The sequence below is a fragment of the Molothrus aeneus genome, chromosome 30, assembly GCF_037042795.1.
Source record: "Molothrus aeneus isolate 106 chromosome 30, BPBGC_Maene_1.0, whole genome shotgun sequence".
In the NCBI taxonomy this organism is placed as follows: domain Eukaryota; kingdom Metazoa; phylum Chordata; class Aves; order Passeriformes; family Icteridae; genus Molothrus; species Molothrus aeneus.
Window position 1 is genome coordinate 2,733,223 of NC_089675.1, and position 21,065 is coordinate 2,754,287.

A 21,065-nucleotide genomic window follows, 5' to 3' on the forward strand; every position below is an offset into this window, starting at 1 on the left:
CCAGTGACCAAGACCAACCTGTCGGTGCACGAGGACAAGAACCGGGTCCCCTATGTCAAGGTGAGGGGGGGAGGGGGCTCAGGGGGGGCACTCGGGGGGGGGGGGAGGGGCTGAGCCCCCCCCCGGTCACCGCCCCCCCCTCCCCCCCCAGGGCTGCACCGAGCGCTTCGTGTCCAGCCCCGAGGAGATCCTGGATGTGATCGATGAGGGGAAATCCAACCGGCACGTGGCTGTCACCAGTGAGCGACACCGGGGGGACATGGGGGGACACGGGGGGACACGGAGAGGGGGACACAGGGATGGAGCTGGGATATCCATGGCTGTCACCAGTGAGGGACACCGGGGACACCGGGGGGACATGGGGGGACATGGGGGATGTGGGGGGCACGGGGGGCAGTGGGGACATCAGGGGACACGGAGAGGGGGACACAGGGATGGAGCTGGGATATCCATGGCTGTCACCAGTGAGCGACACTGGGGACACCGGAGGGACAGGGGGGACATGGGGGGACATGGAGAGGGGGACACAGGGATGGAGCTGGGATATCCATGGCTGTCACCAGTGAGCGACACCGGGGACACCGGAGGGACAGGGGGGACATGGGGGGACACGGAGAGGGGGACACAGGGATGGAACTGGGATATCCATGGCTGTCACCAGTGAGGGACACCGGGGACACCGGGGGGACACGGGGGATGTGGGGGGCACGGGGGGACAGGGGCGACGTGGGGAGGACAGGGGGGACATGGGGGGACATGGAGAGGGGGACACAGGGATGGAGCTGGGATATCCATGGCTGTCACCAGTGAGCGACACCGGGGACACTGAGGGGGACATGGGGGGACATGGGGGGACACGGAGAGGGGGACACAGGGATGGAGCTGGGATATCCATGGCTGTCACCAGTGAGCGACACCGGGGACACTGAGGGGGACATGGGGGGACATGGGGGGACACGGAGAGGGGGACACAGGGATGGAGCTGGGATATCCATGGCTGTCACCAGTGAGGGACACCGGGGACACTGAGGGGGAGCATGGGGGGCAAGGGGGAAGATGGGCATGGGGGGGCGTGGGGGGACACGGGGACATTGGGGGGCATGGAGGGCACGAGGGGGGGACACGGGGGGACATTGGGTGCATGTGCAGCATGGGGGGGCATGGGGGACAGGGGGACACCGGGGGCGGGGGGGGCATGGGGGGCATGGGGGGGGGACATGGGGGTCAATGGGGACACGGGGACATGGGGGGCACTGGGGTCCTGGGGCCCTTTTTAGGGTGCGGGCGGCACTGCGGGGTCCCGGAGCTCTTTTGGGGTGCAGGGGGGCACTGAGGGGTCCCGGCGCTGTTTCGGGGTGCAGTGCCCGGGCCGGTGCCCGTTTCGGGGTGCAGGGGGGCACCGAGGGGTCCCGGCGCTGTTTCGGGGTGCAGGGGGGCACCGAGGGGTCCCGGGGCTGTTTCGGGGTGCAGGGGGGCACCGGGGGGTCCCGGCGCGGTTTCGGGGGCAGGGGGGCACCGGGGAGTCCCGGGGCTGTTTCGGGGTTCAGGGGGGCACCGGGGGGTCCCGGGGCTGTTTCGGGGTGCAGGGGGGCACCGGGGAGTCCCGGGGCTGTTTCGGGGTGCAGGGGGGCACCGGGGGGTCCCGGCGCGGTTTCGGGGTGCAGTGCCAGTCCTGGTGCCCGTTTCGGGGTGCAGGGGGGCACCGAGGGGTCCCGGGGCTGTTTTGGGGTTCAGGGGGGCACCGAGGGGTCCCGGGGCTGTTTCGGGGTTCAGGGGGGCACCGGGGGGTCCCGGCGCTGTTTCGGGGGGCAGTGTCCGGGCCGGTGCCCGTTTCGGGGTGCAGGGGGGCACCGGGGGGTCCCGGCGCGGTTTCGGGGTGCAGTGCCAGTCCCGGTGCCCGTTTCGGGGTGCAGGGGGGCACCGGGGAGTCCCGGCGCTGTTTCGGGGTTCAGGGGGGCACCGGGGGGTCCCGGGGCTGTTTTGGGGTTCAGGGGGGCACCGGGGGGTCCCGGCGCTGTTTCAGGGGGCAGTGCCCGGGCCGGTGCCCACAGCCGCCCCCCTGCCCGCAGACATGAACGAGCACAGCTCCCGCAGCCACAGCATCTTCCTCATCCACATCAAGCAGGAGAACGTGGAGACCGAGCAGAAACTGAGCGGGAAACTCTACCTGGTGGACCTGGCGGGCAGCGAGAAGGTGCGGGCACCCCAAAAATGGGGGCACCCTAAAGATGGGCACCACCCCAAAGGGGGAGCACCCCAAATGTGGGGACTCAAAAAGTGGGAACACCAGGGGCGGGGGAACCTCAAATGTGGGGACACCAAAGGTGGGGCATCCCAAATGTGGGGGCACCCCAGGGCTGGGGGCACCCCAAAAGTGGGGACCCAAAAAGTGGGGGACCCCAAAAGTGAGGACACCAGGGCTGGGGGGACCCCAAATGCGGGGGTACCCCAAATGCGGGGGCACCCCAAAGGTGGGGATACCCCAAAGGTGGGAGCATCCCCAAAGGTGGGGGCACCCCAGGGCTGGGGGCACCCCAAAAGTGGGGACCCTAAATGTGTGTGGGGGGGTCCCCGGGGTGGGGGCACCCCAAAGATAGAGGGGATCCCAAAGGTGGGGGGACCCCAGAGCTGTGGGACGGCAGAGCCGGGGGTGCAGGGGGAAGGGGAGGTGGGCATTGGGGGCACTGGGGGGGCACTGGGGGGGCACTGGGGGCACTGGGGGGCACTGGGGGGCATTGGGGAGCACTGGGGGCACTGGGGGGCACTGGGCAGGCACTGGGGGGCATTGGGGGGGCACTGGGGGCACTGGGGGGCACTGGGGGGCACTGGGGGGCATTGGGGGACATTGGGGGGGCACTGGGGGCACTGGGGGGCACTGGGGGGGCATTAGGGGGGCACTGGGGGGCACTGGGGGGGTCCCCTCCACCCAGAGAGCCCCAGCCCTGGATGGTGGGGCCTGGGGGCATTCATGAGGTTTTGGGGGGCATTGGGAGGGTGGGGGTCTGGAGCAGCCTGGGGGGGTTTGGGAGGACTTTGGTGCTCTGTGGGACACTGGGAGAGTGGGGGTCTTGGGGACACAGTGGGGTTTTTGGGGCCATTGGGGCCATTTTTGGGGTCAATGGGTTTTTTGGGGCTGTTGGGGTTTGGGGTCATTGGGGTTTTTTGGGGCCATTTTTGGGGCCATTGTGGTTTAGGAACATTGTGTTTTGGGGCTGTTGGGGTTTGGGGCCATTGGGGTTTGGTGCCATTGGGGTTTGGTGCTGTTGGGGTTTGGGGCTGTTGGGGTTGGGGCCGTTGGGGTTTGGGGTTTTTGGGGTTTGGGGCCATTGGGGTTTGGGGCCATTGGGGTTTGGGGCCGTTGGGGTTTGGGGCTGTTGGGGTTTGGGGCCATTGGGGTCATTTTTGGGGCCATGGGATTTGAGGCCAATGGGGTTTTTGGGGTTTGGGGCTGTTGGGGTTTGGGGCTGTTGTGGTTTGGGGTTTTTGGGGGTTTGGGGCCATTGGCGTTTGGGGCCATTGGGGTTTGGGGCCATTGGGGTCATTTTTGGGGCCATGGGATTTGAGGCCAATGGGGTTTTTTGGGGCTGTTGGGGTTTGGGGCCGTTGGGGTTTGGGGTTTTTGGGGTTTGGAGCCATTGGGGTTTGGGGCCATTGGGGTTTGGGGTTTTTGGGGTTTGGGGCCGTTGGGGTTTGGAGTTTTTGGGGTTTGGGGTTTTTGGGGTTTCAGGCCCGTCAGTCTGGGCTGGGGCTCTCTGGGGGGAGGCTGTCGGGTCTGGGGCTCTCCTGCCTGGTGGCTCCCTTGGCTTGGGGTCTGGGGCCATCCCTGCCAGGGCTCGGGGGGCACAGGGGGGTCCCTGAGCCATCCCCCCCCCGTTTCCCAGGTGAGCAAGACGGGCGCCGAGGGGGCCGTGCTGGACGAGGCCAAGAACATCAACAAATCCCTGTCGGCGCTGGGCAACGTCATCTCTGCGCTGGCCGAGGGCACGGTGAGACCCCCGAGGGTCCCCCAGAACCCCCCGAGGGTCCCCCAGAGCCCCCCGAGGGTGCCCCAGCCCGGGGGTCCCGGGTGCGCCTTGCCCAGCCCCCCCCCACCCTGTGCGCCCCCTCGGGGGTCCTGGGAGGGGGAGCCCCCCCTGAGCCCCCCCGTGTGTCCCCAACCCGAGCCCCCGTCCCTCCTGTGTGTCCCCGCCCGCCGTGTGTCACTGTGTCCCCACATGTCCCCAACCCGAGCCCCCGTCCCTCCTGTGTGTCCCTGCCCGCCGTGTGTCACTGTGTCCCCACATGTCCCCAACCCGAGCCCCCGTCCCTCCTGTGTGTCCCTGCCCGCCGTGTGTCACTGTGTCCCCACATGTCCCCAACCCGAGCCCCCGTCCCTCCTGTGTGTCCCTGCCTGCCGTGTGTCACTGTGTCCCCACATGTCCCCAACCCGAGCCCCCTGCCCCTCTCTCTGTCCCCTGTGTCCCCCCGCGCCCCCTGACCCCAAATGTCCCCAACTAGAGCCCACTGTCCCCCCCCGTGTCCCCAACCTGACCCCCCGTGTGTCCCCCTGAGCCCCCTGTGCCCCTGTGTGTGTCCCTGAGCCCCCTGTCCCCGTGTGTCCCCAACCCGAGCCTGCTGTCCCCCCGTGTCCCCCCGTGTCCCCCCGAGCCCGCTGTCCCCATATGTCCCCAACCCAACTGCCCTGTGTCCCCCCTGTGCCCCCTGTCCCCGTGTGTCCCCAAGCCCCCATGTCCCATTCTCCTGTGTCCCCTTGAGCCCCCCGTCCCCCCGTGTGTCCCCAACCGGAGCCTGCTGTCCCCCCGTGTCCCCCTGAGCCCGCTGTCCCCATATGTCCCCAACCGGACCCCCCTGTCCCTCTGTCCCTCGTGTGTCCCCAGCCCGAGCCCCCGGCCCCCGTGTCCCCCGTGTCCCCCGTGTCCCCCGTGTCCCCCTGAGCCCCCTGCCCTCCCTGTGTCCCCATCCCGAGCCCCTGTCCCCGGTGTGTGTCCCTGAGCCCACTGTCCCCATATGTCCCCAAGCGGAGCCCTCTGTCCCCCCGTGTCCCACTTCCATGTCCCCCCGTGTCCCCCCATATCCCCCCGCGTCCCCCCATATCCCCCCACGTCCCCTTGTGTCCCCCTGCCCCTCCCGTGTCCCCCTTGTGTACCCCCTGTCCCCCCGTGTCCCCCCATGTCCCTCTGCCCCTCCCGTGTCCCCCCATATCCCTCCGTGTCCCCCTGTTCCCCCTGTCCCCCCATATCCCCCAGTGTCCCTCTGCCCCTCCCGTTCTCCCCCTGTCCCCCCTGTCCCCCCGTGTCCCCCTTGTGTCCCCCCGTTCCCCCCGTGAACCCCCGTGTCCCTCTGCCCCTCACGTGTCCCCCCATATCCCCCCGTGTCCCCCCTGTTCCCCCTGCTCCTCCCGTGTCCCCCCGTGTCCCCCTGTCCCCCCATATCCCCCCGTGTCCCCCCATATCCCCCCGTTCCCCCCGTGTCCCCCCGTTCCCCCCGTGTCCCCCCGTTCCCCCCGTGTCCCCCCCGTTCCCCCTGCTCCCCTCGTGTCCCCCCATATCCCCCCGTGTCCCTCTGCTCCTCCCGTGTCCCCCCTGTGTACCCCCTGTTCCCCCATATCCCCCCGTGTCCCCCCATATCCCCCCGTGTCCCCCTGCCCCCCCCGTGTCCCCCTGCCCCCCCGGGGGTCCCGGAGCTGAGGCCGCCCCTCCCCCCGCAGAAGGCCTACGTGCCCTATCGCGACAGCAAGATGACGCGGATCCTGCAGGACTCTCTGGGCGGGAACTGCCGCACCACCATGTTCATCTGCTGCTCCCCGTCCAGCTACAACGACCAGGAGACCAAATCCACGCTCATGTTCGGCCAGAGGTGCGCCCGGGGGGCCGGGCCCTCCTGAGCCCCCCAGAGCCCCCCGAGCCCCCCTGAGCCACCCCCGAGCCCCCCTGAGGCCCCCAGAGTCACCCCCGAGCCCCCCTGAACCCTCTGAACCCCCCTGAGCCCCCTGAGCCCCCCTGAGCCCCCCGAGCCCCCCTGAGCCACCCCCGAGCCCCCCTGAGGCCCCCAGAGTCACCCCCGAGCCCCCCTGAACCCTCTGAACCCCCCTGAGGCCCCCTGAGCCCCCCAGAGCCACCCTGAGCCCCCTGAGCCCCCTGAGCCCCCCTGAGCCCCCTGAGATCCCCTGAACCCCCTTGAGCCCCCCAGAGCCACCCTGAGCCCCCCTGAGCCCCCTGAGATCCCCTGAGCCCCCCTGAGACCCCCGAGCCACCCCCGAGCCACCCTGAGCCCCCCGGGAATGGGGGTGTCCAACCGTACCCCCCACACTGCCCCCCGAGCCCCCCTGAGCCTGAGCCCCCCTGAGCCCCCCGAGCCCCTCCTGAGCCTCCTGAGCCCCCCCTGAGCCCCCCTGAGCCCCCCTGAGCCCCCTGAGATCCCCTGAGCCCCCCTGAGATCCCCTGAGGCCCCCAGAGTCACCCCCGAGCCCCCCTGAACCCTCTGAACCCCCCTGAGCCCCCTGAGCCCCCTGAGATCCCCTGAGCCCCCTGAGCCCCCTGAGCCTCCAGAGCCCCCCTGAGCCCCCCCTGAGCCCCCCTGAGCCCCCCTGAACCCCCTGAGCCTCCTGAGCCCCCCTGAGCCCCCTGAGCCCCCCCTGAGCCCCCTGGGTGCCCCCACGGAGCCCCCGCCCCCCGCTCCGTGCCCAGAGCACCCCGAGACCCCCCCAGGGCACCCACAGAGTGCAGCGCACCCCGACAGCGCCTGCCGCACCCCAAATTCACACAGCGCACCCCAACTGCTCCCAGCGCACCCCGACAGCGCCTGCCGCACCCCAAATTCACACAGCGCACCCCAACTGCTCCCAGCGCACCCCGAGTGCCCCCTGTTTACCCTAATTGCCCCCAGTGCACCCCCAAATCACCCAGTGCACCAAAACAGCGCCTGCCGCACCCCAAATTCACACAGCGCACCCCAACTTCACCCATGGAGTCCCAGCCACACCCCAATTGCTCCCAGTGCACCCCAACGGCACCTGCTGCACCCCCACTGCTTCCAGTGCACCCCGAGTGCCCCCAGTGCACCCCAAAATCACCCAGTGCACCCAAACAGCGCCTGCTGCACCCCAAATTCACTCAGTGCACCCCAAGTTCCCCCATGGAGTCCCAGCCACACCTCAATTGCCCCCAGTGCACCCCCAGTGCCCCCAGCGCACCCCAACTACCCCGAGCGCGCCTCAATTGCCACCAGTGCCCCCCAAGTTCCACCTGCACCCCAACTGCCTCCAGCGCACCCCAACTTAACCCAGCGCACCCCAACTGCTCCCAGTGCACCCCAACTTCACCCATGGTGTCCCAGCCACACCTCGGCTGCCCCCAGCGCACCCCAACTGTCCCCAGTGCCCCCCAAATGCCCCCGGTGTGCCCCAAGTGCCCCCAGTGCACCCCAAGTGTCCCCAGTGCGCCCCAATTTCCCCCAGTGGACCCCAATTGCTCCCAGTGCACCCCAACTTCATTCATGGTGTCCCAGCCACACCCCGGCTGCCGCCAGTGCACCCCAACAGCGCCTGCTGCCCCCCAAGTGCTCCCACTGCACCCCAAGTTCCCTCTGCACCCCAATTGCCCCCAGCGCACCTCAATTGCCCCCAGTGCCCCCCAAGTGCTCCCACTGCACCCCAAGTTCCCTCTGCACCCCAACTGCCCCCAGCGCACCCCAATTGCCCCCAGTGCCCCCCAAGTGCTCCCACTGCACCCCAAGTTCCCTCTGCACCCCAACTGCCCCCAGTGCACCCCAATTGCTCTCAGCGAACCCCCGGGGGCTGCGCTGGGGTCCCCAGAACTGGGAGGGGAGGGGAGGTGACCCCCCTGGAGTGAGGGGGGACAGGGGGTGCCAGTTTGGGGGTGCCAGTTTGGGGGTGCCAGTTTGGGGGTGCCCGTTTCGGGGACAGGGGGTGCCCATTTCGGGGTGCCAGTTTGGGGGTGCCCATTTCGGGGTGCCCATTTCGGGGTGCCCATTTCGGGGTGCCAGTTTCGGGGTGCCCATTTCGGGGTGCCAGTTTCGGGGTGCCAGTCCTGGGGTGCCAGTCTGGGGGTGCCAGTTTCGGGGTGCCAGTTTGGGGGTGCCCGTTTCGGGGTTCCCGTTTCGGGGTTCCAGTTTGGGGGTGCCCGTTTCGGGGTGCCCATTTCGGGGTGCCAGTTTCGGGGTTCCAGTTTCGGGGTTCTAGTTTGGGGGTGCCCATTTCGGGGTGCCCATTTCGGGTTGCCAGTTTCGGGGTTCCAGTTTGGGGGTGCCCATTTCGGGTTGCCAGTTTCGGGGTGCCAGTTTGGCGGTGCCCATTTCGGGGTTCCAGTTTCGGGGTGCCAGTTTGGGGGTGCCCATTTCGGGTTGCCAGTTTGGGGGTGCCAGTTTCGGGGTGCCCGTTTCGGGGTGCCAGTCTGGGGGTGCCCGCAGGGCCAAGACCATCAAGAACACGGCCTCGGTGAACCTGGAGCTCACGGCCGAGCAGTGGAAGAAGAAATTCGAGAAGGAGAAGGAGAAGAACAAAGCGCTGAGAGAGAGCCTGGCCCGGCTGGAGGCGGAGCTGAGCCGCTGGAGGAGCGGTGAGGGCACCCCGAGATTGGGGGCACCCCGAGACTGGGGGGGACCCCGGGGCACCCCAGCATCCCTCAGCCCCGCTGGGGAAACTGAGGCACAGTCTGTGCCCTGGGGGGGGCACGGGAGGGGCATTCGGAGATGGGGGGGACCCCAACTGTGGGGAGGGACCCCAAGTCTGGGAAGGGACCCCAAATCTTAGGAGCGACCCCAGCCGAGGGGAGGGGACCCCAACTGTGGGGAGGGGACCCCAAGGCCCCCAGCCTCCAGTGGAGACCCCGAGGCCGTGTCCTTCCCCAGGGAGGCTGAGCTGGGCGAGGACCCCTGGGGCACCCCAAAATCGGGGTACACCCACCCCTGGGCCACCCCAAAATCGGGGTACCCCCACCCCGGGGACACCCCAAAATCGGGGGTACACCCACCCCTGGGACACCCCAAAATCGGGGGTGCCCTCACCCCTGGGACACCCCGAGATCCGGAGTACCCCCACCCCGGGGACACCCCAAAATCGGGGGTACACCCACCCCTGGGACACCCCAAAATCGGGGGTGCCCTCACCCCTGGGACACCCCGAGATCCGGAGTACCCCCACCCCTGGGACACCCCAAAATCGGGGGTACACCCACCCCTGGAGCACCCCAAAATCGGGGGTGCCCCCACCCCTGGAGCACCCCAAAATCGGGGTACACCCACCCCTGGGCCACCCCAAAATCGGGGTACACCCACCCCTGGGCCACCCCAAAATCGGGGGTACACCCACCCCTGGGGCACCCCAAAATCGGGGGTACCCCCACTTCTGGACCACCCCAAAATCGGCGGTGCCCCCACATCTGGGACGCCCCAAAATCGGGATTACCCTCACCCTGGGACACCCCAAATTCGGGGGTACCCCCGCCCCTGGAGCACCCCAAAATCGGGATTACCCTCACCCTGGGACACCCCAAAATCGGGGGTGCCCTCACCCCTGGGACACCCCAAAATCGGGGGTACCCCCACCCCTGGGCCACCCCAAAATCGGGGCGCCCCCAGCCCCTCTGAGGCCGCGCCCCCCCAGGCGAGGCCGTGCCCGAGACGGAGCAGCTGAGCGAGGCCGAGGCGGGGCCGGGGCCGGGCGAGGGCCCGGGGGGCGCCCCCGAGGAGCCCCCCCTGAACGACAACAGCTCCTCCATCGTCATCCACATCTCGGACGAGGAGCGCCACAAGTACGAGGAGGAGATCCGCAAGCTCTACAAGCAGCTGGACGACAAGGTGGGGACCCCCGGCCCAGAGGGGACCCCCGGAGCCCCCCAGAGCCCCCCCGGACCTGCCAGGGACCCCCAGCAGCCCCGAGAGCCCCAGGACCCCCGGGGATATCCCAGTCTGCCCAGCAGCCCCCGGAGCCTCAGCGTGGCGGGACTGGGACCCCTGGAACCTCCCAGTTCCCCCTGGCAGCTCCCAGTGCCCCCCAGTTCCCCCCAGTGCCCCCCAGTTCCCCCTGGCAGCTCCCAGTGCCCCCCTGGCAGCTCCCAGTGCCCCCCAGTTCCCCCTGGCAGCTCCCAGTGCCCCCCTGGCAGCTCCCAGTGCCCCCCAGTTCCTCCCAGTGCCCCCCAGTGCCCCCTGGCAGCTCCCAGTGCCCCCCAGTTCCCCCTGGCACCTCCCAGTGCCCCCCTGGCACCTCCCAGTTCCCCCTGGCACCTCCCAGTGCCCTCCAGTTGCCCCTGGCAGTTCCCAGTTCTTCCCAGTTCCCCCCAGTTCCCCCCGGAACCTCCCAGTTTCCCCCAGTTGCCCCTGGCAGTTCCCAGTTCCCCCCAGTTCCCCCCAGTGCCCCCAGTCCACCCAGTTCCCCCTGGCACCTCCCAGTTCCCCCAGTTCCCTCCTGGCAGTTCCCAGTTCCCCCCAGCTCCCCCAGTTACCCCAGTTCCCTCCAGTTCCCCCCAGTTGCCCCTGGCAGTTCCCAGTTCCCCCAGTGCCCCCCAGTCCCCCCAGTTCCCCCAGTTCTCCCCAGTTCCCCCCGTTCCCCCCAGTTTCCCCCAGTCCCCCCAGTCCCCCCAGTTCCCCCAGTTCCCCCCGTTCCCCCCGTTCCCCCCTGACCCCCCGTCCCCCCAGGATGATGAGATCAACCAGCAGAGTCAGATCATGGAGAAGCTCAAGCAGCAGATGCTGGACCAGGAGGAGGTGAGGGCCCTGCCCCCCCCCCTGGGACACCCCCTCTGTCCGACCCCCCCTGGGACCCCAACCCAGCCCCCTGGGCCCCCTCACCCTCAGTGCCTGGGACCCTCCAAACCCTGACCCCCGGGACCCCAATGTGGCCCCACCAGGAGCCCCCAGGCCTCCTCTGGGACCCCCCTGGGACCCCCCGGGACCCCCTGGGACCCCCAGGCCTCCTCTGGGACCCCCTGGGACCCCCCGGGACCCCCTGGGACCCCCAGGCCGACTCTGGGACCCCCCGGGACCCCCTGGGACCCCCAGGCCTCCTCTGGGACCCCCCTGGGACCCCCCGGGACCCCCAGGCCGACTCTGCCAGCATCACTTTGGGGTTGGCCCCCGGGACCCCCAGGACCTCTCAACCCCCCCAGGACCCTGAGCCTCCCCCTCGACCTCTGGGTCTCCTGTGGGACCCCCCCCCATGACCCCTGGGACCCCTAAACTGATCCTGGTGACCCAACCATGACCCCTGGGACCCCCCACTCTGACCTCTGGGACCCCACCACGGACCTCCCCATGACCCCTGGGACCCTCACCATGACCCTGGGATGCCCCCCATGACCCTTGGGACCCCCACTCTGATCCCTGGGACCTGACCACGACCCCTGGGACCCCTAAACTGATCCTTGGGACCTCCACCATAATTCCTGTGCCACCCACTCTGATCCCTGGCATGCCCACCATGACCCCTGGTCCCCTCTGTGTCCCCCACCATGACCCCTGGGACCCCACTATGATCTGTGGGACCCCCACTCTGACCCCTGTGCCCCCCACTCTGATCCCTGGCATGCCCACCATGACCCCTGGTCCCTTCTGTGCCCCCTACCATGACCACTGGGACCCCACCATGATCTGTGGGACCCCCACTCTGACCCCTGGGACCCCCCCATGACCCCTGGGACCCCCACTCTGATCCCTGGGACCTGACCACGACCCCTGGGACCCCTAAACTGATCCTTGGGACCCCCACCATGATTCCTGTGCCACCCACTCTGATCCTTGGCATGCCCCCCATGACCCTTGTGCCCCCCACTCTGACCCCTGTGCCCCCCATGACCCCTGTGCCCCCATGACCCCTGTGCCCCCCATGACCCCTGTGCCCCCCACCATGACCCCTGTTCCCCCCGTGCCCCCCGTGCCCCCCACTCTGTCCCCCGTTCCCCCCACTCTGCCCCCCGTGTCCCCGTGCCCCCCCTGACCCCTGTTCCCCCCACTCTGCCCCCCGTGTCCCCGTGCCCCCCCATGACCCCCGTTCCCCCCACTCTGCCCCCCGTGTCCCCGTGTCCCCGTGTCCCCGTGCCCGGTGCTCAGGTGCTGGCGGCGGCGCGGGGCGGGGGCGAGGCCGCCCGCCGGGAGCTGGCGGCGCTGCGGGCCGAGCACGGCGCGGCGCGGGCCGAGGTCACCGAGGTGCTGGCGGCGCTCGAGGAGCTCGCCCGGAGCTACGACCGCAAGGCCCAGGAGGCCGAGGACACCGGGAGACACAACCGGCGGCTGGCGGATGAGCTGGCCCGCACCGAGGTGGGGACACCGGGATGGACACCAGGACACTGGGACGGACACTGGGACACCGGGATGGACTCTGGGATGGACACCGGGACACTGGGATGGACACTGGGACACCGGGACAGACACTGGGACACCGGGATGGACACCGGGATGGACACTGGGACAGACACTGGGACACCGGGACGGACACTGGGACACCGGGATGGACACTGGGATGGACACCGGGACAGACACCGGGACACTGGGACACTGGGATGGACACTGGGACACGGGGACAGACACCAGGACACAGGGACACCGGGACACAGGGACAGACACTGGGACAGACACCGGGACAGACACTGGGACACAGGGACACTGGGACAGACACTGGGACACCGGGACAGACACTGGGACACAGGGACAGACACTGAGACATAGGGACACCGGGACAGACACAGGGACACAGGGACACCGGGATGGACACCGGGATGGACACCGGGACGGACACCAGGACACTGGGACACCGGGACGGACACCGGGACACTGGGACAGACACCAGGACACAGGGACAGACACCGGGACACTGGGACAGACACCAGGACAGACACCAGGACAGACACCAGGACACAGGGATGGACACTGGGATAGACACCGGGACAGACACCGGGACACTGGGACAGACATTGGGACACCGGGACACCAGGACACTGGGACACTGGGACAGACACCGGGACACCGGGACAGACACCGGGACACTGGGACAGACACAGGGACAGCCACCGGGACAGCCCGCAGGGCCCGGGCCACAGCCCCACTGGCAAAGCCACGTGGAGCCCATCGGGACCCTCGCCCCTGGCACAGCCCCCCCAAAGCCCCCCGGGAGGCCCAAACTGGGACCCCCAGTCCCAAACTGGGACCCCCAGTCCCCAACTGGGACGCTGTGAGCCAGGGAAACCCCAAACCAGGAGCCTCAGGCTGGGGAGCCCCCAAACCCCAAACTGGGCCCCAAAGAGGGGGCACCCCGTCCCCTCAAGCCGCACCCCAAGAAGAGAGGGGTTCCCCCGTGCCTGAAACCAGTGCCCAAACTGGGAGCCCTGTCCCTGAACTGGGGTGCCAGGCTGGGAGCTCCCCTCGGGCGGGGCCTTGGGGTGCAGGGGGTGGTGCCAGGGTGGGGGTTCCAGGGCTCTTGAGGGGCGCTGGGGGTGCTGGGATGGGCGGTACTGGGCAGCACTGGGCGGTACTGGGCAGCACTGGGCGGTACCAGGTGGCACTGGGTGGTACTGGGCAGTACTGGGCGGTACCAGGTGGCACTGGGTGGTACTGGGCAGCACTGGGCGGTACCAGGTGGCACTGGGTGGTACTGGGCAGTACTGGGCGGTACCAGGTGGCACTGGGCGGTACTGGGCAGTACTGGGCGGTACCAGGTGGCACTGGGTGGTACTGGGGTGTGCCAGGGCGTGCTGGGGGTGCCTGGTGGGGGTGCCCGGGCAGCTGGGGCACAGGGGGTGCTGGGTGTGCGGGCACAGGGGGTGCCAGGGCTGTCAGGGGGCACAGGGGGTGCCTGGCACTGTTTAGGTTCTCGGGTGCGGGGGTGCCCGGGAGGTGCCGCAGGATGTCCCGGGTGTGCCCTGGTGGCCCGGGGGTCCCGGGGCGTGGCGGTGCCGCTGATCCCCGGTGCCAGCCCGGCCCTGTCGCTGTCGCTGTCGCTGTCCCCGGTGCCGGCCCTGTCGCTGTCGCTGTCGCTGTCGCTGTGGCTGTCCCCGGTGCCAGCCCTGTCGCTGTCCCCGGTGCCAGTCCGGCCCTGTCGCTGTCGCTGTGGCTGTCCCCGGTGCCAGCCCTGTCGCTGTCGCTGTCGCAGGCCACCACGCTGTCGCTGGAGTCGGAGCTGTCGCGGGCGCGGGAGCTCGGGGGGCAGCAGCGGCGCCGCGCGGCCGAGGTGCTCAATGGGCTCCTGAGGGACCTGAGCGAGCTCAGCGCCCTCGTGGGCAGCGGCGACATCAAACTGGTGAGGGCACCGGGGGCACGGGGGGCACCGGGGACACGGGGGGCACGGGGGCACGGGGGGCACCGGGGGCACGGGGGGCATGGCGGGCACCGGGGGCACGGGGGGCACCGGGGGCACGGGGGGCACGGGGGCACGGGGGGCACAGAGAGCACGGGGGGCACGGAGGGCACGGGGGGCACCGGGGGCGCGGGGGGCATGGGGGGCACGGGGGCACGAGGGGCACCGGGGGCACGGGGGGACCGGGGGTACGGGGGCAGCAGGGGGCACGGTGGGCACAGGGGGGACGGGGAGCGTGAGGGGCACGAGGGGCATGGGGCGGGAGTGGGGGCTCTTTGCCATGTGGGATGTGCCCCTGCCGTGCCCTCCCCACGTGTGGGATGTCCCTGCCATGCCTGTGCCCACACTGTGCCCGTGCCATGCAGTGCCACAGCAAAGCCGTGCCATGTCACACCCAGCTGTGCCGTGCCCACCCTGTGTCACTTCCATGCCCATCCCGTGTCCATTCTGTGCCCATCCCGTGCCACCATTCCCCTGTGAGTGTCACACCCACCCCGTGCCAGGCTGTGCAGCCTGTGCCATGCTGTGCCCACGCCATCCCCACACCATCCCCATGCCATGCCCATGCCACACGCGGGTGTGGGACGTGTCTGTGCCACACTGTGCCAGGGACATGCCTGCACCATTCAGTGCCATGCCGTGCCACACCCGTGTGCTGGCTGTGCCTGTGCCACGCTGTACCTGTGCCATGCCATGCTGTGCTGTGCCATACCCACACTGTGCCATTCCTGTGCCATGCCCATGCCATGCCGTACACATGCTGTGCCATGCCGTGCTGTGCTGTGCCATGCCATACCCAAACTGTGCCATTCCTGTGCCCTTCCCTGCCGTGCCGTGCCATGCCATACCCATGCTGTGCCATTCCTGTGCCATTCCCATGCCATTCCTGTGCCATTCCTGTGCCATGCCATGCCGTGCCGTGCCATACCCATGCTGTGCCATTCCTGTGCCACTCTGTGCCATTCCTGTGCCATGCCGTGCTGTGCTGTGCCATACCCATGCTGTGCCATTCCTGTACCACTCCTGTGCCATTCCTGTGCCATGCCATACCATACCCACGCTGTGCCATTTCTGTGCCATGCCATGCCCTGCTGTGCCATACCCACACTGTGCCATGCCATACCATACCTACTCTGTGCCATTCCTGTGCCTGCTGCCATGCCCTGCCTTGCCGTGCCATGCCGTGCCGTGCCCTGCTGTGCCATACCCACACTGTGCCATGCCATGCTCTGCTGTGCCATACCCACACTGTGCCACTCCTGTGCCATACCGTGCCATGCCCCGCCGTGCCATGCTGTACCATACCCACACTGTGCCATACCTACTCTGTGCCACTCCTGTGCCCGCTGCCCTGCCATGCCGTGCCATGCCGTGCCATACCCACACTGTGCCACTCCTGTGCCCCCTGCCCTGCTGTGCCATACCCAACGCCGTGCCCTTCCTGTACCATTCCTGTGCCCTGCCGTGCCGTGCCATACCCACACTGTGCCCTGCCGTGCCACGCGGTGCCAGCCGGTGGAGGTGAGCGGGGCCATCGAGGAGGAGTTCGCCGTTGCCCGGCTCTACATCAGCAAGATCAAGTCGGAGGTGAAGTCGGTGGTGAAGCGCTGCCGGCAGCTGGAGAACCTGCAGGTGGAGTGCCACCGCAAGCTGGAGGTGACGGGCCGAGAGCTGTCCTCGTGCCAGCTCCTCATCTCCCAGGTGTGCCAGGGCGGGCAGGGCACGGCCAGGGCGCCGCGGCTCTGGGGGCACAGGGTTTAGTGTCCTGGGATTTGGTGACATAGGCTTTAGTGGCTCCAGGGTTTGGTGGCTCCAGGGTTTGGTGGTCCCAGGGTTTGGTGGCACAAGGTTTAGTGGCTCCAGGGTTTGGTGTCCCCAGGGTTTGGTGGCACAGGCTTTAGTGGCTCCAGGGTTTGGTGGCTCCAGGGTTTGGTGGTCCCAGGGTTTGGTGGCACAGGCTTTAGTGGCTCCAGGGTTTGGTGGCCCCAGGGTTTGGTGACTCCAGGACCTGGTGGCACAGGGTTTTGTGTCCCCAGAGTTTGGTGGCACAAGGTTTAGTGGCTCCAGGGTTTGGTGGCCCCAGGTTTTGGTGGCACGAGGTTTAGTGGCTCCAGGGTTTGGTGGCTCAGGGTTTTGTGTCCCTGGGATTTGGTGACATCAGGGTTTGGCAGCTCCAGGGTTTGGCAGCTCCAGGGTTTGGAAGCTGAAAGCTTTGGTGGCCCCAGGGTTTGGTGGCCTGGGGTTCTGTGACCCAGATTTGGGTGGCACAAGGTTTAGTGGCTCCAGGGTTTGGTGGCTCAGGGTTTTGTGTCCCTGGGATTTGGCAACACCACAGTTTGGTGGCTCCGAGGTTTGGCAGTTGAAAGCTTTGGTGTCCCCAGAATTTGATGGCCTGGGGGTTCTGTGACACAGCTGTTGATGGCCTCGGGGTTTGGTGGTCTGGGAGTTCTGTGACCCAGGTTTTGGTGGCTTGGGGTTTGGTGGCCCCAGGTTTTGGTGGCTTGGGGTTTGGTCATCCTGGATTTCTCAGCCCTGGGTCTGGTGGCACCAGAATTTATTAATCCAAGGTTTGGTGGCCCAGGCTTTGGTAACCTGGGGGTTTGGTGACCCAGGGTTTGATGATCTGGGGGTTTGGTGGCCCAGACTTTGGTGACCCAGGGTTTGGTGACCTGGGAGTTTGGTGGCCCCGGGTTTGGTGGCCCAGGGTTTGGTGGCCCAGGGTTTGATGATCTGGGGGTTTGGTGACCTGGGGGTTTGGTGGCCCAGGATTTGGTGACCTGGGGGTTTGACTCCCCTGGGGTGGGGGTTCAGTGGCTCTGGCTGTGCCAGTGGGGGTGGCCCTGGCGGTTTTGGGGGGACGTTCCCACGGCTGTCGGGGTCAGGGGGCCCTGGGGGTGTCGGGGGGCACTGGGGGTGGTCCTGGGGCTGGGGGCTGCGCGGGCGGTGCCCCCGCGGGTGTCGGGGGGTGGTGCGGGGTGGGCACCGGGAGCGGGGTGGGCACCGGGAGCGGGGTGAGCACCGGGAGCGGGGTGGGCACCGGGAGCGGGGTGGGCACCGGGAGCGGGTGGGCACCGGGAGCGGGGTGGACACCGGGAGCGGGTGGGCACCGGGAGCGGGGTGGGCACCGGGAGCGGGGTGGGCACCGGGAGTGGGTGGGCACCGGGAGCGGGTGGGCACCGGGAGCGGGTGGGCGCACTGGGAGCGGGGTGGGCACAGGGAGCGGGATGGGCACCGGGAGTGGGATGGGCACCGGGATCGGGGTGGACGCACCGGGAGCGGGTGGGCACCGGGAGCGGGATGGGCACCGGGATCGGGGTGGGCACAGGGAGCGGGATGGGCACCGGGAGTGGGATGGGCACCGGGAGCGGGGTGGACGCACCGGGAGCGGGATGGGCACCGGGAGCGGGGGTGGGCACTGGGAGCGGGGTGGACGCACCGGGAGCGGGGTGGGCACAGGGAGCGGGGTGGGCACTGGGAGCGGGGTGGACGCAGCGGGAGCGGGGCGCCCGCGCGGGCCGGGGGTGCCGGTGCCCCCGGGCGGAGGCTGAGGCGGTGCCGGTGCCGCTGCAGCACGAGGCCAAGATCCGCTCGCTGACCGAGTACGCGCAGAGCCTGGAGCTGCGCAAGCGGCACCTGGAGGAGGCGCACGACGCGCTCGGGGAGGAGCTGGCGAGGCTGCAGGCGCAGGGTGGGGGCGCGGGGGGCTCGGGGGGGCTTGGGGACACTGCGGGGGGCACGGGGGGAGCGAGGGACACGGGGGGCTGGGGACAATGCGGGGGGCACGGGGGGCACGGGGGGCACGGGGGGCGCGGGGGGTTCGGGAGTCGGGGGCACGAAGGGAGCGGGGTCTGGCTCGGCTGCAGGAGCGGGGCGGGGGGAGCGGGAGGGCAGGGGGAGTTTGGGGGGGCTGGGGGCTCGAGGGGCTCGAGGGTGTGGAGGGAGAATGGCGTGGCACAGGGGGCTCAGGGGGGATGGGGGCACAGGGGTGGGGGGACACGGGGGCTGGGGGATTATGGGGGGTCTGGGGGTCCTGGAGGGGATTGGGGGGCTGGGGAGCGCACAGGGGGCTCGGGGGATGGGGGGCACAGGGATGGGGGGGACACGGGGGGCTGGGGGGGCTGGGGAGCGCACAGGGGGGCTCGGGCAGGGCTGAGGGGTCCCTGCCCTGCCCGGCCCTGCAGAGGCTGCACAGGGGGCAGCTCGGAAGCAGCGCGAGCAGGATGAGACCCAGGACACGGACGAGGTCAAGGTGAGGGGGGCAGGGGGGGCACAGCAGCTCTGGGGGGCTCAGGGACCCTGAAGGGTGTGGGGGTCGGGCAGGGGGGACGGCTGGGGGTTCTTCCAGTGTGTGAGATGTGCTCGAGGTGGGTGAGGGTCCCTGGGGTGCTGGGGGGGGCTGGGGAGGTGGGGGTCTCTGCAAGGCTGGGTGTGGGGTGTGGGGGTCCCCGGGAGACGGCAGCTCCAAGGATTCTCTGGGAATGTGGGTGCGCTGAGGGTGCCAGGAGAGGTTGGGGTGTGGGGTCCCCATGGATGGAGGGTGTGCGGGTCCCCGGGAGGTGCTGGGTGTGGGGTCTCTGCGGGGTGTGGGGTCGCTGGGTGGTGTTAGGGTGTGGGGTCCCTGTGGATGTAGGGGTGTGTGGGTCCCTGGGGGCTGTTGGAGTGTGGGGTCCCTGGAGGGTGTTGGGGTCTCCGAGAGGTTTTGGGGTGTGTGGGGTCTCTGCAGGATGTTGGGGTGTGGGTCTCCAGGGGGTGTTGGGCTGTGTGGGTCCCTGGGAGTGCCGTGGTGGGAGGTGCTGGAGTGCCCAGGGAATGTTGGGGTGCCCGGGGTGCCTGGGGGTGCTCAGGGAATGTTGGGGTGCCCGGGGTGCCCGAGCTGAGGCCCCGTGGGCGCAGGCGGCGCTGGAGCTGCAGCTCGAGAGCCAGCGCGAGGCCCAGCACAAGCAGCTGGCGCGGCTGCGGGACGAGGTCAACGAGCGGCAGAAAACCATCGACGAGCTGAGGGAGTGAGTGAGCCCGGCCCGAGCCTGAGCCCTGCCCTGAGCCCTGAACCTACACGGATGTGAACCTGACCCCAAAGCCTGACCCCAAAGCTGACCCCAAAATCTGAGCCCAAAACCTGAGCCCAAAGCTGATCCCAAACCTGACTCCCCCCTTTGAAACCCAGGCCAGACCCTTTCCCTGACCCCAAACCCTGACCCTGACCCTGACCTGTCCCTGGCCCAGCTGTGACCTGCCCTTGCCCCCACCCCTGATCTCAGCCCTGTCCAGGCTGTCCCACTCCCTTCCCCCCCACCCAGCCCTGGCCCTTCCCTGACTCATCCTTGGAGGGATGGACGGGGGGGCAGGCAAGGACAATCCCCTCATGGATCTGTCCATCCATCATCCATCCATCCATCCATCCATCCATCCATCCATCCATCCATCCATCCATCATCCATCCATCCATCCATCCATCCATCCATCCATCATCCATCCATCATCCATCCATCATCCATCCATCCATCCATCCATCCATCCATCCATCCATCCATCCATCCATCCATCCATCCATCATCCATCCATCCATCCATCCATCCATCCATCCATCCATCCATCCATCCATCTATCATCCATCCATCATCCATCCATCCATCCATCCATCCATCCATCCATCCATCCATCCATCCATCCATCATCCATCCATCCATCCATCCATCATCCATCCATCCATCCATCCATCCATCCATCCATCCATCCATCCATCCATCCATCCATCCATCCATCCATCCATCCATCCATCCATCCCTCTATTCCCTGAATGCCGTCCATCCATCCTCAGCCCCCTTGACCTCATGTCCATCAGTCTGTCCATCCCCTGACCCTGTGTCTGTCCATCCATGGCTCCCTGTCCATGCCCCCATCTGTCCCCTGCTCCCCCCACCCGTGTGTCCATCCTTCCATGCAGCCCTGACCCCCTGACCCCGACTCTTGTCCTGTCCATCCATCCTTCCCTCATCCCTCCGTCTGCTCCCGTGTCCTCCCGTCCATCCATCCCTGTCCCTGTGTCTGTCCATGCCTGACCCGTGTCCGTGTGTCCGTCACAGCCAGAACCAGAAGCTGGAGCTGGAGCTGGAGCGGCTGCGGGCGGAGCACGAGGCGCTGCGGGCGGAGGAGCGCGCCAAGGCAGCGCGGCTGCAGGAGCTGACGTGAGACCCCCGGGACCCCGACCCGGGGCCTCTGGGGCTCCCCTCGAGACCCCAACCCAACCCCCGGGGCTCCCCTGGGAACCCCAACCCAACCCCCAGGGCTCCCCACATTCCCCTGGGGACCCCAACCCAACTCCTGGGTCTCCCCACATTCCCCTGGGGACTCTGACCCAATCCCTGGGATTCCCCTGGGGACCCCAACCCAACTCCCAGGGCACCCCTGGGGTTCCCCTGGGGACCCCGACCCAACCCCCAGGGCTCCCCACATTCCCCTGGGGACCCCAACCCAACCCTGGGATTCCCTGGGGACCCCAATCCCAGAACCCACCCAGGACTCACCACAGGACCCCAAGCCCACCCCCCCGACCCTACTGACACCCCAAGAACCCCAAACCCCAGGGCCCCCAGGACCCATCCTTGGGACCCTAAACTGGACCCCCAGAGCCCCCCAGGACCCCCAGACATCCCCCAACCTTCAAGTGCCCCCCCCCAACTTTGGGGTGCTCCCCAGCCTCGGGGTGACCACCCCAACCTTGGAAGGACAGCTCCGTTCTTCAGGTGCCCCCCTCAAGCTTGAA

At 68.5% G+C, this 21,065-nt stretch overlaps 1 protein-coding gene across 1 annotated transcript in view; it reads left to right on the plus strand.

Annotated features, from left to right (window-relative positions):
- The window catches only part of KIF5A (kinesin family member 5A), a 32,915-nt gene that overhangs the window by 6,268 nt on the left and 5,582 nt on the right, over positions 1-21,065 (plus strand). Inside the window, exons 6-20 of the mRNA XM_066567672.1 lie at positions 5-60; positions 152-239; positions 2,070-2,194; positions 3,882-3,986; positions 5,708-5,856; positions 8,428-8,576; positions 9,623-9,816; positions 10,654-10,722; positions 12,064-12,270; positions 14,099-14,245; positions 15,815-16,003; positions 17,873-17,990; positions 18,484-18,551; positions 19,196-19,305; positions 20,386-20,487. Coding sequence (XP_066423769.1) covers positions 5-60; positions 152-239; positions 2,070-2,194; positions 3,882-3,986; positions 5,708-5,856; positions 8,428-8,576; positions 9,623-9,816; positions 10,654-10,722; positions 12,064-12,270; positions 14,099-14,245; positions 15,815-16,003; positions 17,873-17,990; positions 18,484-18,551; positions 19,196-19,305; positions 20,386-20,487 — 1,876 coding nt within the window. The remainder of the gene's footprint in view (positions 1-4; positions 61-151; positions 240-2,069; positions 2,195-3,881; positions 3,987-5,707; positions 5,857-8,427; positions 8,577-9,622; positions 9,817-10,653; positions 10,723-12,063; positions 12,271-14,098; positions 14,246-15,814; positions 16,004-17,872; positions 17,991-18,483; positions 18,552-19,195; positions 19,306-20,385; positions 20,488-21,065) is intronic.